The sequence below is a fragment of the Onychostoma macrolepis genome, chromosome 12 (genome assembly GCF_012432095.1).
Source record: "Onychostoma macrolepis isolate SWU-2019 chromosome 12, ASM1243209v1, whole genome shotgun sequence".
NCBI lineage: Eukaryota > Metazoa > Chordata > Actinopteri > Cypriniformes > Cyprinidae > Onychostoma > Onychostoma macrolepis.
Genome location: NC_081166.1, coordinates 3,452,866 through 3,470,534, shown reverse-complemented (window position 1 = coordinate 3,470,534; position 17,669 = coordinate 3,452,866). Strand labels below are relative to the sequence as shown.

The following is a 17,669-nucleotide window of genomic DNA, read 5'->3' as shown; positions in this document are numbered from 1 at the left end:
GTCAGATAAACACGTGTGGAGTTACCTTGAGGAGTTTAGCGTGCAGCAGTAGGGTGTATCCAGCCTCAGTGTAGTTATCACACTCCTTATGCAGGTCACACAGCTTATACAGGTACCTACACACACACACAGAAAATGACATTAACAATCTGAACACAAATGCTATTACAAAAAAAGCTTTAACAACAAAGTCACAAAGGCCACCAGCTCAGAGCAGCTACAAACTTAACTCCACATTCGCATGTTGTACGAGTCCATACACAGGGAATGATAGAGAAACCTTTGTTCTCTATTCTTAAGATTCTTAAAGACAAAAATTCCAATAGAAAACAGATTACGGATTTCTATCTTGATTTATCAAGACATCAGCTGTGTCCCAAATGATGCCCTATGCACTAAGTACTCAACTGTCTACTGCAGTAATCATATCAGTTTATTTTGTCATCCAACACACTATTTCTACTAAAAAAATAGCATAGAATAATGCAGAAGTATGCAAACTGGGATGCACCTAGTGTTTCAGTGTTCGTAAAATACACACTATTATAAATATGATGTGAAATACCTGTTCACCTAGTTACTTAGTGGAACAATGCACTAAATACATTTGCTGAATAGAATAATGTTTTTTTTTCTAAAAGACAAAATGTAAAACTAAAATAATATATAAAATTAAAATTATACAGGTGCATGTCAAATTAGAATGTCGTGGAAAAAGTGCATTTATTTCAGTAATTCAACTCAAATTGTGAAACTCGTGTATTAAATAAATTCAGTGCACACAGACTGAAGTAGTTTAAGTCTTTGGTTCTTTTAATTGTGATGATTTTGGCTCACATTTAACAAAAACCCACCAATTCACTATCTCAACAAATTAGAATACTTCATAAGAATTGTTGGCCTTCTGGAAAGTATGTTCATTTACTGTATATGTACTCAATGCTTGGTAGGGGCTCCTTTTGCTTTAATTACTGCCTCAATTCAGCGTGGCATGAAGGTGATCAGTGTGTGGCACTGCTGAGGTGGTATGGAAGCCCAGGTTTCTTTGACAGTGGCCTTCAGCTCATCTGCATTTTTTGGTCTCTTGTTTCTCATTGATTCTCTGTGGGGTTCAGGTCTGGTGAGTTTGCTGGCCAGTCAAGCACACCAACACCATGGTCATTTAACCAACTTCTGGTGCTTTTGGCAGTGTGGGCAGGTGCTAAGTCCTGCTGGAAAATGAAATCAGCATCTTTAAAAAGCTGGTCAGCAGAAGGAAGGAATACGACAACTGTAGCCAAATTCCTCGACACGTCTGTGTGTGGTGGCTCTTGATGCCTTGACCCCAGCCTCAGTCCATTCCTTGTGAAGTTCACCCAAATTCTTGAATCGATTTTGCTTGACAATCCTCATAAGGCTGCGGTTCTCTCGGTTGGTTGTGCATCTTTTTGTTCCACACTTTTTCCTTCCACTCAACTTTCTGTTAACATGCTTGGATACAGCACTCTGTGAACAGCCAGCTTCTTTGGCAATGAATGTTTGTGGCTTACCCTCCTTGTGAAGGGTGTCAATGATTGTCTTCTGGACAACTGTCAGATCAGCAGTCTTCCCCATGATTGTGTAGCCTAGTGAACCAAACTGAGAGACCATTTTGAAGGTCAGGAAACCTTTGCAGGTGTTTTGAGTTGATTAGCTGATTGGCATGTCACCATATTCTAAATTGTTGAGATGTGCATTGAATTTGTTGTACATTGAATTTATTTAATACACGAGTTTCACAGTTTGAGTTGAATTACTGAAATAAATGAACTTTTCCACAACATTCTAATTTATTGAGATGCACCTGTATGTATATGCATTACATGTATATATGCCAGTGTTATCTTAGTATCTCTGAGATACTAAGTAACGATTTTATTATAGTTATTAATAACTTTAAATATTTTACATTTTTGTTTTCATTTTAATTTTAGATATAGTTTTAGTAATCATGTTGTATTTTTGTCTTTTTTTAAATAAAGTTTTTAGTTTTAGTTATTTTAGTACAAGCTAAAATAAATGAAGAAAATGCTAAAGAGCAGCACTTACAGTATCTGAAATATATATATATATATATATAAAATAAATATCTTTTCTGTCACTTTGGCTCAATTTATTTGTCCTTGCCAAACTAAAGCATAGTTTTCTTTCAAAAAATCTTTTGAATAGTTGCAGTCTTTATCTTTCCTTCCTTCCATAAGCATGACTTGACCTGCATCTGGAATTCTCATTGGTTAGATTTTTTAGTCTTTTCTTCTTTCATTTGTCCATGTTCTTCCAGACACACACACAAGGCCGCTCACCTGATATACATCTCTTCTCTCTCAATCTCCTTATAGAAATTCTGCAAGGGAAAGAGGCACATACAAGGTCACTTATTCATACTAAACACATCCTGACCTCAGTTCACAAAGACCTACAAATCTGTGTTTCAGAGATAATGGGCTCTAGAAGAATCCTTGTGCACTCGTGGTGTTGATTTCTACACCGACCAACGAGACCATATAAGAGTCATGTTTAACACATGAGGATTCAGATTTAATGTGCATTCGTGTCTCAGTACACCCTGCTAATAAATAAATGTTCAGTTCACTAGTAAGACTGGTGAACTACATGTGTGAGTGTGCAGACAATCACATAATGAAGCCTTCGGACATGGAGTTAATAGCATTGTTTCAGCGAGAGATCATTTTTTTTCAGACTCAAGTTCTTCATTGATGCTACATTTGAAGAAAGCCGTAACATTAATGCTCGTGGGCATGTACAAAGAGTTTGAGCCAATTATAAAGTTACAAAGGAGCTGATGCAATTACTCCACGCCATCAGGACGCCTACACACTCCAGTTACAGCGCTCTCCGTCACGAAATAGATGCATTTACATGAGTGCAGACACATTGTAAAACGAGGGTTTGCTGCATTGATGCTCCGTCGAGAAACGGAATGTTCTCCTCACCAGCACGTTAACTGTGCAGCTCATGCGGTTCTCCTTGTTCTCGTCGTGCATGATGGTCCTGTAGTCCAGAAGTCTCTCCAACAGACGGACCACCAGAGTTACAAAGGTTTCGCCCGACTTAGCCAGATACTTGTGCTTCCTGCAGTGCTCCAACAGACTATCACAGACATATATACATTAACACTGGAAGACACAACGTCATAAACTGTAGACATGCAACAGCATATGCAATGTATGTAGAGTCAACATGAAAGCAATTTTGATTTCATGCTCAATTTATATATCCCTAAACTCCTTATGAAAGTCAACATTAATTAGCATAACAGTGCATTTCTAAGTAAAATGCACTGATGAGTTGTGCATGTGCCATTGATACATAAGAAAAACAATCATTTGAGGAGCAGAGTAAGTTATATTGCACTGAAAGATTTACTGTCAATGAAAATAGACATTAATTTTCTTTAAGCACAACAAGTTTAAGAACATTTTATATGCAACGAAAATGCATTTAATTTTAAACATTTCATATGAATATTTAATGAAATGAAATACCAGTGTTATTTTAGATGAACAGATATGCTATTGTGGTCTTAATATTTAGATTTCATTTTATATTTTCTGTTTTGTAATTTTGTTGTGATTTTATTAGTTTTATGTATAATACATATATATTTTATATATAATTTTATGCAGTTTATTGTATTTTTTATATATAATATGTCTCTATAGTTATTATTATTATTTTTTAGTTTAAGTTATTTTAGTACTTAAGTTAAACTAAACAAAAATTTTAAATGTTTCCTTGGCTAATAGCTGAAATATATATAAATTCTTAAAATCAAGAAAAAAATAAATTATATAAATAAATAAATTAACTTGAATATAAATATTTAATATAGAAACATCCAAATTAATTAGGGTTCATTTGATTTTTTTTGGGGGGGGGGGGTCTTTAAAGACACAAACCTGTTCTGCTCATGCAGCATCATAGAAATTATATCAATATCACTATCAGTGTGTGTGCGGGTGCGTGTGTGCATGACAAGGGTATGACAGGTATTACAAGGAGAAGGTGACTTTTCAGGACATCACCCCATGTCTCCACTTTTCAAAACGCTTATAAATCACACAGAATGGAGTGTATGAAATAGCACAAAGTTTCCTGTGAGGGGTAGGGTTAGGTGTAGGGTTGGTGTAGGGCAATAGCACATACAGTTTATACAGTATAAAAACCATTACGCCTATGGGATGTCCCCACTTTTCACAAAAACAAACATGTGTGCGTGTGTGTGTGTGTGTGAGTGTGATCGTCGCTCACATCTTCTGGAAGAGGATTTTGTACTGTTCGTCTCCTCGACCGCCTTCCACCTCGTGATCCAGCTTGGTGATGATCTCGTTCTCAAACTGCAATTAAACACAGCGGCCGTAAATAACGAGTGTGGCTAATTTTTCATTTCATTAGCGTTATTCCTCCCAGCCCTCCTCTCTCTCCTCCTCCTGCATTTTCTCGCTCTCTTGCGCTGTGTCAGAGAGTAATCAGCCGTTATCAGTCACACCGACTGTGAGCTCAACTTTATCTGCTCATTACCATCACTGCGCTTCATCAGAGGGGCACGCACACACACAAACACACACACACAAACACAGACAGCTGTCTGAGGGATTTTCTTTCAGATGCTGCTCTTCCTGCTGCTATAGAATAAATCGAGATGACTATACAGCATAGATGAAGGGACAATGCAAACACACACACACACACACACACACAGACATTATGATTTCTGTCCTCCTCACATGTTAGATAACTCACAGACCTACTGTAGGTGTCGTTATTTGCATCAATTTTACTAATTAAAATTCCCTAACTTCATAAACTTTGATGCAACTGTTGCCTGGTGGACAATAAAACTGCTATAAAAACCCCATTAACTGTAGACATCATTAATAGTGCTTCACTTCCACGGTTTAGACTGGATTGTATTTGATACAATCTCAATACAGTGAAATTAACATTACAAATTATTTTATTACTGATACAAATACAAACATGAAAAGCAGATGTCTATAGTAAATGTGCTAGTTATATATATACTTTATTTTTAAGAGTCAAGAGTTAGGTCAACATGCAATGAACAACAACAAAGCATGAGAGAGAAATGGACGGTTTTGTACACACGGGACGCCTGTCTGCCAGTTTTCCCAATCAACCAGTCAGAACAGCGATTTCCTTTTCATATAGACTCAAGAACCCTGATGACAGACTCAAGTCCACATCAGAATCTCTGAACGGATGTGACTGGTATTCTGTGTCACTACTTGCATTAATGTTCAATACGCTTCTCATATTAATGGTGTACTAGTGCGTCCCATGGGACAGGCAGGTCTGAACACGCAGGGTGTCAAATACTTGCTGAACCTGTGGGAGATTTCAGATCAAACTCAAGCTGCCGTTTGCTGTACTGCAGCATTATCAGTCCAAAGACACTCTCAAATATGTAGATTATCATAAAAGCAAAGCATGTCAGAGGAAGCAGTGAATCCATAACCTTCCAGCAGTGATCTTTGAGGTAGATGAACATCTCTGTGGGGTGTGGAACGCAGGCTGCATCGTAATTTGTACACTAGATAGTATGCAAGAACAGAACTGGCAGATCTTGAACTACAGTATGTTATGATGCTTGAATGCTTATATGCGCATTTGCACACATGCTCTATGAAGAGCGCTGTGATTGTCTGTTTACTTGAATAATGACTACATGTTCAGTTTAAATTGTTAGCATTTTAATATTTAAAAATAACATTTTAATATGTTCTGTTGCATAATAGTTTTTGCTGTGCTAATAAAGTCATGATTTTTTTTTTGTATTTAGCATTTACTACTGAAATGTTGGTATCATGACACTACTACAAATTACTGTAAATGCACTACCAATGAACCCTGTATCATTTATTGTGGTCAGTAATTTTACTATTTATTTTTTAAAGAAATTAATACTTTTATTCAGCAATGATGCATTAAACTGTTAAAAATTAAAGTAAAGATATTCATAATGGTACAAAAGATTTCTACTTCAAATGTAATATTTCTATTCATCAAAAAAAAAAAAAGTATTACTGTTTCCGCAAAAGGAGGAAATAAATAACCAGCTAAACTGTGCTTAACTGTAATAAGAAAGAAATGTTTCTTAAACAGCATATCGGACTGATTTCTGAAGGACACTGAAGACTTGAGTAATGATGCTGAAAATTCAGCTTTACATCACAAGAAATAAATTGCATTTTCATATATATATTCACATAGAAACCAGTTATTTAAAATTGGAATAATATTTTGATCAAATAAATGCAGCTTTTCTTTGCACAAGAGCACAATATTTAAAAAAAAAATCTTACTGAGCCCAAACTTTTGAACGGTAGTGCTCTTTCCCATGAACTGTACTATTATTATGCAGTACAAGTATGCAAAGGAGGGTGCATTTATCACAGAAATCACACTGTCTGTGAAAACTGACCGTCTGGAAGCAGCGTCTGAAGTGAAACTCGCACTGCATCATGTCAAAGAAGATGGGAATGGTGGCTTTACGCAGCTCGATCTCAGGAACCAGCGTCATCTCCAGAATCGGACCCACCATCTCAGGGATAAACTTGATTTTGTGTGGACCTGCAGGATGTGGAGAACCAACCAGTTAGCATGCCTGAATACTTCAGTTTATTTGTTTAAGATCGTTTCTGTATGTTTTATGCCGTACACACAGGATCTGTTTGTGATATTTTTGCCGGCAGGTGCAACAGCACAGGGAATATCAAATCTCTGCTACTTCCTCGCAGTGCCTATTTGTGTCTAGCAACAACTTTTATGTATTTTGGTGAGCTGTGTACAACTTCTATTTCAGAGGCACGATTTCCAAAGCTCTCAAAAGACAGACTTTCATCTGCGCTCCGCTAATCTTCTGAGTTTGGCGCAATCACAGCGCTGAATACAACCCAACATCCCTGAATCTCTGGTGCCTGTGACTAAACCTGCTATCAAACGCCGCCAGCTAATGAACAACCAAAGGCGGCTGCACAACACGTCTAGCGTGAGGTGGCAAAAATTCCTTCAGAGAGGAACGTGGGAGCCAAAAATACTTTCACAGCGGTACTTCCTCAGCTGTCCTGCCACTAATTAGCACCTTCACTTTCAGAGCATTTCCGTTTGCACGACTCTAAATAACCATGAGGTGTCTCAGTGGAAAAATAACCCGCCTGATTCAGTGCTAAAACTGTAAGCAATGCAAATGTGCCAGACGCAAGCCTTAAAAAAATAAACAATTCAGAAGTTTGTGAATTATGGTACGTGAAAGCCACGGAACCTTTTAAAGATGCTGTGGTTTTTCAGGACACATGGAGGTTGCATCTCATAGAAAAGCTACATATTTTAAAAGCATTTTGATTTATTATTATTATTTTTTTTTTTTTAATGAACTTAATGCTTTTATTCAGCAAGGATGCATTCAACTGACCAAAAGTGACGGTAAAGACATTTATAATATTACAGAAGATTTTTCTTTCAAAGAAATGTTCTATGCATCAAAATATCTTCAAACTGTTTGTAACACTAATAAAAATAACAATGAGAAGAAATGCTTGTGTGACACTGAAGACTGGAGTAATGATGCTGAAAACTCAGCTTTGCATCACAGGAATAAATTACATTTTAAAATATATTCAAACAGAAAACAGTTGATTTAAATAGTAATATTACTTCACAATTTTACTGCAGCCTTGCTGAGCAGAAGAGACTTTTATAAATGTTTAAAACTCTCATCAACCCAAAACTGTTGATTTTGTAAACACTACCTAAGTATATAGCATAGCTGAAAGATATCAAACATGGCCTAAACACCACAAAACTTTTATTTCGGCTTCACTAGATCTTTAATTTGCACTCCTACTAACAAAAGGCTCTTTATTAAGCACACAGATGGACATGAAATAGTGATTTTGAGTTGAAAATCATGTGAAAATATAGAGTGATTTGCAGTTAATTCACTGAGCTGCTATGCAATAACTATACAAAACCTAGACATTATAGAACATTATACAAAAACAAGCAGATTATGATAAACCAGAATGAAGTATTTAAGAAATGCAATAATAAATGAAGTCTGTTTTTTAATAATGATCTCTTATAGGTCGGCTCACCCAGGTTGTACCACATGTCTCGGATCTCAAAGCCAATCTGTCGCCTCATGTCTTGATACCTGTAAAAGAGAAACATGAAGATATAAGAAAAAGACCAGAGGTATGAAGTCACGCTCAAAGGCCACAAAATATCTGACAGAATATTTCAATTTATTTAAGCATTTACGGTTTGCTAACCTCTCTCACAATACTGTTCTAACAGGAGCGAACGGATGATCTGCGATTCAGAAAGAGGAGCAGAAGCTGTTCAGAATCAACGTCAAACGCGTTTAGGAAATGGACAGAAGATGAGAGCGCAGACGCGTCCCAAACCGATGCTCTCGTTCAAAGTGTGAAGTAAGCAGCATGACGACAGATCCCTTATGCTTTACCTCCGTGGGCCCGGCATCCATTCATTAGCGCTGTCATCACACGCTGACATTTTGGGATGCCTGTGGCCCTCGGCTGAATTCTGAGCCACCATTGATTGCTTTGTCAATACGCTCTCATCCAGTGGTAATTTATGATGACAAGGACGAGGCGCGTCGGAGCTCAGTTAACACACAGTAAAGCCTCTCACAACTCCCTCTTCATTCCTTCGGTTTGACCCTCGTTGCTGACGTTTAATCGTTTTTTTGTGACAGAGATGATGCAGATCAGATGCATGCTAGCATGCTAAAGCACATCACATGACTCATCTCGAGCCTGACCAGGGCGTTATTTTAGCAATACAAAGACGTGTTGTTATTCTGGTAAACATGTCAACAGTTTCCATTTTTTAAAAGAAATTCATATTTTTATTCAGCGAGAATTTATTAAATTTATCAAAAGTGGCAGTAATAACATACAACATATTCTATTTCAAATAAATGCTGTTCTTTTGACCTTTATATTTATCAAAGGATCTAGAAAAATAAATAAATAAATAAATAGCATGGTTTCCACATAAATATGAAACAGCATTGTTTTTTAACACTGATAATCAGAAATGTGTCTTAAGCAGCAAATCAGCATATTAGAATGATTTCTGAAGGATCATGTGATACTGAAGACTGGAGTAATGATGCTGAAAATTCAGCTTTGCATCACAGGAATAAATGAATAATATTTCACATTATTACTTTATTTATCATCAAATAAATGTAGTCTGGGTGAGTATAAGAAACTTCTTTTAAAAATCTTCATTTTTACAGTATATATATATATATGTTTTTTTCAGTTTTTAGCTTATTATTACTATTATTATTTAGCTATTACTATGCTAGTAATAGCATGCGTCTCAGCTGCAGAATGTTTCTGCTCATACTCCTCTCAGACACTTCATCTTCCCCATCTGATCTCTCCATTCACATGCTGACTCTACTGACCCGCTCTCTTAATCACTTCACCTCCTCCTGACTTCCTGTAGCCCTCCTCCCTCACCTCCCCCCTCTCTCCACGGCTCTGTCTGTTTCCCGCTAAGCGCTGCTTTATAATTTGTGTCTCTAGTGTCCGCGGTGACAGAGCGAGAGGGGCAGACAGACAGCGTGTCCTCGCACTCGTACAGAAGAGGAAGCAGAGTCTGTTAACACTCACACCTGTCAGCCCACGGGATGCTCGCTGAATGAGATGCGAACGGAATCCAGCGACAGATGAAGGAGTGCAAGGGACACTAGCTCCTCTTCTATTAGTGCCGTTTGCTCTTCTCCTGCTCATACTGAGCAAAACACAAGTCATGTCTACAGATCAGAATATCAGACAGACTCAAGGGGGGTTTGTTTAGTTCAGTGACCACTTAGCAACCACATAGCAACACACTAAAAACACTCAGAACACCTCAGAGACTGCATAGCAACACCTTGGCAACCAATCGAAATACCAAGCAAGCACTCCAAGATGAAGCTATTGACTATGAAGCAACACCCTACAGCCACTTAGCCTAGCAACCACATAGCAACAACCTAAATTTATTTAGAACATCCTAGCAAATGCATAGCAACACCAATCTCTTTAGTCCTACATAGCAACATTCTAAACCCACCTGCTTTTCTCCTGCTCATACTGAGCAAAACACAAGTCATAAATAAAGATCACACTATCAGACAGACTCGAGGGTTGGGTTTGTTTAAATGAGGCCAGTTACCACTTAGCAACACACTAAAAACACTCAGAGAACACCTCAGAGTCTGCATAGCAACAGTCTGGCAACCAATCGAAATACCAAGCAAGCACTCCAAGAAGAACCTATTGACTATGAAGCAACACCCTACAGTCACTTACCCTAGCAACCACATAGCAACAACCTAAACTTATTTAGAACACCCTAGCAGCTGCATAGCAATACCGATCTCTTTTGTCCTGCATAGCAACATTCTAAACCCACTTAGAACACCCTAGCAACTGCATAGCAACAACCTAAACATATTTAGAACAGTCTAGCAACTGCATAGCAACAACATAAACATATTTAGAACACCCTAACAACCACACAGCAAAAACCTAAACTTATTCAGAACACCCTAACAAACACACAGCGACAACCTGAACTTTTTACAACACCCTAGCAACTGCACAGCAATAGCAATCTCTTTAGTCCCACATAGCAACATTCTAAACCCACTCATAACACCTTAAAAGCCACACAGCAACAACCTAAACTTACTTAGAACAGCCTAGCAACTGCACAGCAATGCTCAACAAAAATCCCTAGTCATCCCTAGAACATCCTAACAACCACAGAGCAACATCCAGAACGCGCTACATTGTTCTGGCAAACCCGCAGCATCAAGCATCTGCTGCTGCGTTTCATCAAGGCACAGCTCACAGGCTCTCCAGTAAGAGAACAGTGTATTTCAGAGTCTGTAGTGAACGGGTGAAAGCTTGGGCTTGATGCTCCTTTACTGTGATGCCAGTGAAGTTTGGGCTCTGAGAGACAGAATGAGGAGAAAAAAGCAAGAGAGTGAAGAGTCAGCAGCAGCAGCAATAGCAGCCTCTCTCAGGTCAGCATGACACCTCCAGCAGAACACAGAGAGAACAGACTGATGAAAGCTGAGGCTACGGCTCTGAAAGAGGCCCGACGGGGGGCAAACAGCACCGGAGAACAAAGACAGAACAGCCCAACAGATTCTTAGAAATATGAGAGACGGCGTCCTCAAGACATCAGCACTTTTTCTGATGAAAGCCCTCAAAATGCCAACCATGCGCTGCTTTATTTTTTGGGTTTTGTAGAGTTCCAGGACATGAAGTGTAATCAGGTTGAAATGCTGTCAGCAAGTAAACAAATTAAACTTCATTACAGCTGACAGTGTGTTGAGCTCTACGTGCTTTTATTTTTGCACAAGTTTGGTATTAAAATTAAACAGTTCACCCAAAAATATAAACTGCTCATCCTCAGAACATTTTTCCTTTGAGGAAGTGCAGAATATTAGAATATTCAGATTTGACATTTCCGTGCCACAAAATATATTTTTCAGTCAACTATTTATATATTTTTTTAAGGAATGTGACATTAAAATCTAGTTGAATTATTTTCATGTTATGGACTACTTAGAAATGACTACTTATTATGGCCAATTAAAATTACTGGCAGAATTAAGCAATTGTTTGCAAAAGTTTAATGCTGTTTTATTAAATATAAATAAATAAATTGGATAAAATAGTTAAAAACATTAAATAAATAAACTTTTAATCCATCACTATGTTCTTAGCAAATCGCTCAAACATGCTCTTAAAGGGCAAGAATTTTTTAAGAGACATTCTTTAAGGGTTAAATCTTTCAATTTCCCTTTAAGTTTTTGCAAAACGATGGGGAAATAAGAATAATTCAATAATATTAAATATCCAATAAATAGATAAATGAAAAAGATTGCTGATATCATCCGATCTAATACTGTTCAGGTCACATTTATCTGAAAAAAAACTGTAATTATCATATTTTTTCCCCTGAGAAAAAGACAAATCTGGTGCTGAGATCAATGGTTATTCAATTCCTGTGAATTCACCAACAACTCAAAAGCAGAAACGGCTTCAAGACAGGGGTGTCGCTACTGACACCAGCACCGCATGTCCTGAGAAAATGGGTGGTTTATGAAAGATCTAGTGTCTTTGTGTTCCTGAGAAGAAGCTGCTCGAGAGGCCGTGTGATTCCAGAGGCTGAAGAGTCCTGACAGACAGTGATCCGTCTCTACAAGAATGAGCTCACGCCACAGGCAAACACCGACAGCAGACAGACAGAAGCTCCTGGAGCAGATAACAGGCTCTTCACTGCTCGCTCTCACTCAGCACTGCTGTCTCTTGTTCTCGAAGGCTTGAACAGCAAATCATGTTTTCATGAAAACAAATTTCCTTCACCTTTCTCTGCCCCACCAAATGAAATTTATATGCATTCATTATTTCTTACAACTTTTTATTGCTGACTCTTCTTGTGTCAGTGCCTCCTTAAAGGAACAGTTCACCCAAAAATTAAAATGTACTCGCCCTCAGATCATCCAAGATGTACATGAGTTTGTTTCTTCATCTGAACAGATTTGGAGAAATGTAGCATTATATCACCTGCTCAGCAATGTGTCCTCTGCAGTGAATGGGTGCCGTCAGAATGAGAGTCCAAACAGCTGATAAAAACATCACAATAATCCACACACCTCCAGTCCATCAGTTAATGTCTTGAGAAGCCGAAAGAACTGTTTTTGGCTTGTAAACAGAGCTTGATCTATGCAGATTTCCCTCCTGATTCAGATTAGATGACATTTTCCATTGGAGAAAGCAATATCATGGATGGAGGACTCGTATTTTATCCAGATGCAATGGTTTAAAACGTCTTAATGTTGAATTTGTTTCTTACAAACATGCAGCTTTTCACTTCTCAAGATGTTAATTGATGGACTGGAGCGGTGTGGATTACTTGTGGATTGTTGTGATGTTTTTATCAACTGTTTGGACAATCATACTGATGGCACCCATTCACTACAGAGGATCCATTGGTGAGCAAGTAACGTAACGCTACATTTCTCCAAATCTGTTCTGATGAAGAAAAGCTCATCTACATCTTGGATGGCCTGAGGGTGAATGAACGATTCCTTTAATGAGATAGTACTATGCAGCAGTGCATTGTGGGTAGGTGTCTGTGATATAAATGCTTACTTTTGGAAGATTTTGGCCCGTTTGTCACTCGAAAAGTTCTCCAGCTGCAAAGACTCCTGGGTAAGGAACGCCACAGCGAGGTGGAAGTAGTTATTCCACAGCTGAGAGAAAAAGGAGAGATCAGTTAGTAAAGTAATGCTCATCAAAACGTTTGAGGAATCCCTCATTTTTATAACACAGAGAATGAGGAATGGGTTATGCAGACTAGATTAAAACTTAGGGTGAAAGATTTGAACAAAGTATGAGCAATAAGTATAAGCAACAGTTTGAGGAGCTGATGCTCAACAATTATTTCATTGCCTCTTGAAAGCCAAAGTGTGCATCGCCAGATGAGTTCATGGGTAAAACGAGGACCGGGATAAGAACAACCACCAAACGGCAACAACCAACACGAGCACAAAGCTCAGAGAAGAGCAGCTTCAAATATTCAAATCAGATGCTGGGAAATTGCAGCCTATTAGCCTGTCATGAGTTATTCTGGTAGAGAAATTTAATGATCCCTGCTGGAACTTCCTCTAACTCAACAAGGTCAAAAGTGACAATTAAAAAAAACCTGCTTTTCATAAATAAGACTATCTGTTTGTTTTTGTTGCTTTCCGGACTAGCACTTCTAGTCTTAATGCATTATACAGGTAAAGAATTAAATGGACAGTTCACCTACAAATGTTCAAACTAATATTCTTTCTTGCATTGAACACAAAATCTGACTCAATTTAGCTGGTGTAATTCCAATATTTACAAATAATGGAATTAAATGATTTAACAGATTATAATAAACACTGCAACATACCACAATATGAAAGCCAATATAAACAGATTATTTACATTACATCCATTATTACTGTTCAAAGTTATTTCAGCTGAAAAGGAAAGTAGTTTCCGAAGCTGAGCAAGGTTGAATGAATGAACGAATGAATAAATAAATACATACATGACCAGGATTACGTCAACTTGCCCTCATGTCATTCCACATTGATATTTTTAAGCATATACTATATATATGCCATGGTCTGTCTGAATACTCGATTCTGATCGGCTGGCAGGTGTTGATTAAATTCGTTGAACTGCACAGGTAGTTCCAGGTCAGTTTAATCACGTTCTATATTAATGCGCTTCCAATAAACATTGGTAACCATAATAACATACAGTTACAGTTGAATAGTAATACAGAAAAATAAAATAACCGTCATTTTTATCGTTCCGGTCAAATATTGCAGCGCAAATATTATTAACATCTTTAATATGTGAATGCTGGGAAATGACCATGGCATAAACGGGATAATCAATGGCTAGCTGTGCATTAAACGATTTGAATGCACTTCGCGGAGGCTCTCCGCTGCGCGTCGGCTGGTTCTTCGCCTCCACGTCGTGCATTCAAATAGTTTAATGCACAGCTAGCCGTTGATTATCCCTTACGTACATATATATATATACATACATACATACAGTGGGGCAAAAAAGTATTTAGTCAGCCACCAATTGTGCAAGTTCTCCCACTTAAAAAGATGAGAGAGGCCTGTAATTTTCATCATAGGTATACCTCAACTATGAGAGACAAAATGAGAAAAAAAAATCCAGAAAATCACATTGTAGGATTTTTAAAGAATTAATTGGTAAATTCCTCGGTAAAATAAGTATTTGGTCACCTACAAACAAGCAAGATTTCTGGCTCTCACAGACCTGTAACTTCTTCTTTAAGAGGCTCCTCTGTCCTCCACTCGTTACCTGTATTAATGGCATCTGTTTGAACTCGTTATCAGTATAAAAGACACCTGTCCACAACCTCAAACAGTCCAACTCCAAACTCCACCATGGCCAAGACCAAAGAGCTGTCAAAGGACACCAGAAACAAAATTGTAGACCTGCACCAGGCTGGGAAGACTGAATCTGCAATAGGTAAGCAGCTTGGTGTGAAGAAATCAACTGTGGGAGCAATTATTAGAAAATGGAAGACATACAAGACCACTGATAATCTCCCTCGAACTGGGGCTCCACGCAAGATCTCACCCTCAGGGGGGACCTAGTGAATGACCTGCAGAGAGCTGGGACCAAAGTAACAAAGGCTACCATCAGTAACACACTGCGCCGCCAGGGACTCAAATCCTGCAGTGCCAGACGTGTCCCCCTGCTGAAGCCAGTACATGTCCGGCCCGTCTGAAGTTTGCTAGAGAGCATTTGGATGATCCAGAAGAGGATTGGGAGAATGTCATATGGTCAGATGAAACCAAAATAGAACTTTTTGGTAAAAACTCAAAGAATGCTGAGTTGCATCCAAAGAACACCATACCTACTGTGAAGCATGGGGGTGACAACATCATGCTTTGGGGCTGTTTTTCTGCAAAGGGACCAGGACGACTGATCCGTGTAAACGAAAGAATGAATGGGGCCATGTATCGTGAGATTTTGAGTGAAAACCTCCTTCCGTCAGCAAAGGCATTGAAGATGAAACGTGGCTGGGTCTTTCAGCATGACAATGATCCCAAACACACCGCCTGGCAACGAAGGAGTGGCTTCGAAGAAGCATTTCAAGGTCCTGGAGTGGCCTAGCCAGTCTCCAGATCTCAACCCCATCGAAAATCTTTGGAGTCCGTGTTGCCCAGCGACAGACCCAAAACATTACTGCTCTAGAGGAGATCTGCATGGAGGAATGGGCCAAAATACCAGCAACAGTGTGTGAAGACTTACAGAAAACATCTGACCTCTGTCATTGCCAACAAAGGGTATATAACAAAGTATTGAGATGAAATTTTGTTATTGACCAAATACTTATTTTCCACCATAATTTGCAAATAAATTCTTTAAAAATCCTACAGTGTGATTTTCTGGATTTTTTTCCCCCTCATTTTGTCTCTCATAGTTGAGGTATACCTATGATGAAAATTACAGGCCTCTCTCATCTTTTTAAGTGGGAGAACTTGCACAATTGGTGGCTGACTAAATACTTTTTTGCCCCACTGTATATACACATACACATATATACACATACACATATATATATATATAAAAAGATTTGTGGAAGTTGAAGTCTCACCTGCAGCTCAAAGTTGGTTTGATCAAGAAACTTCTTACTGAGTACGGCGGCGTACTGATTGATGGCTCGCAGAAAGACTCTGAAATCAGAGAAAAAATTATGTTAGCCACTGTCTGTTTAACGAGAACGAGTGCAAACGACATCACAGCCATACTATATCCATTCATTTTCATATTTAAATGAGCGTGTTTGTTCTTAACCACAGCCTGTAGAAAATAATCATAAACACAGTCAGTTAAACACAGAATAATGTCATTCCTGACACAGAACTACAGCCACGTTCAGCGTGCAGCGACAAAGCACATAAACTACAGATGATAAATTTAATCACAGGTCTTTAACTCCGCCACACTGAGACCACATTAGGAGGATATTAGAGAGACTTAAAGACACTCTATCCACTTAATTCAATAAAGGCCGTCACTAATGAACTATGAGAGAGAACAAGAAATCTTTATACACTTCTCTAACTGCGTCACCGCTGAAGAAAAGGAGAAAGAGTGAAAGGAGAAGGACAGAACAGAGACTCAAATCACTGCAAAATGTCTGCAATCAAACCGAGATCCACAGACTCAAAGCGCTGAACGTCCAGATCATTTCACATCTGTAATGTGACATCATTTGAGTAGCAGTCGTGTTCACTCACTGGTCTGTAAATTTATGTAATGTAGACCTTTTCCTACCATTTCCCAACAGAACGCAGCAGTCTCAAGACACACAAGACGGAAATAAAGCAAGAAATACATGCTGACTTTAAAAAAAAAACAGCTCGTTTTGTATTAAAAGCTTTTGCCGGCAACAATATATAGCAATGAAACATTTTCTATTGATATGTGAGAGTTTTTGATTCAATTATTCAGGGTTGGGGATTTTCAATAAAAGCTTATTTAACAGATTATTTACATTACAGAGAATGAACATTATTATTATGCAAGACAACATCAACTGAAAAATCCAGAGGCAAGTAAAAGTTTATAAGTAATAAAAGTAATAAAGTAGTAAGTAAATAAATAAATGCATTTGATTTAAATTGCATGCATAGGACCAGGAACATATATTCAAAAATTAAATAGTTTAAAAATCAATAAATAAAATCCTATATACACTGCAATACACTACAAAATCAAATCCAATATAAATAGATTATTTATATTACAGCCAATTTAACATCACTACTGTCCAAGATGATGGACATTAAAAACTAAAGTAATTTTTGAGGCAGAGCAAGTACAATTTGCTGAAAGGTTAAAAGAAAACAAAAACATAAAAACAAACATTTTTTTGAACATTTTTCTTTTAAATTAAAATAAATATGAACATATTATTTACATTATAGCCAGTTAACATTATTACTGTCCAAGATGATGTGAACTGAAAAGGAAAGT

The 17,669-nt window shown here is 37.9% G+C and overlaps 1 protein-coding gene and 1 long non-coding RNA gene across 3 annotated transcripts in view; one reads left to right on the top strand and one right to left on the bottom strand.

Annotated features, from left to right (window-relative positions):
* The window catches only part of dock1 (dedicator of cytokinesis 1), a 304,321-nt gene that overhangs the window by 56,848 nt on the left and 229,804 nt on the right, over positions 1–17,669 (bottom strand). For both annotated transcript variants that reach the window (XM_058793231.1, XM_058793232.1), the window contains exons 30-37: positions 16,285–16,363; positions 13,254–13,354; positions 8,157–8,215; positions 6,485–6,633; positions 4,291–4,376; positions 2,973–3,129; positions 2,322–2,362; positions 26–116 (exon numbers count right to left, since the gene is read on the bottom strand). In XM_058793231.1, coding sequence (XP_058649214.1) covers positions 26–116; positions 2,322–2,362; positions 2,973–3,129; positions 4,291–4,376; positions 6,485–6,633; positions 8,157–8,215; positions 13,254–13,354; positions 16,285–16,363 — 763 coding nt within the window. The remainder of the gene's footprint in view (positions 1–25; positions 117–2,321; positions 2,363–2,972; positions 3,130–4,290; positions 4,377–6,484; positions 6,634–8,156; positions 8,216–13,253; positions 13,355–16,284; positions 16,364–17,669) is intronic.
* On the top strand, positions 8,187–11,436 carry LOC131550817 (uncharacterized). Its single transcript, XR_009273630.1, has 3 exons — positions 8,187–8,256; positions 8,359–8,492; positions 9,624–11,436. It is a non-coding gene; the product is annotated as an uncharacterized LOC131550817 (long non-coding RNA).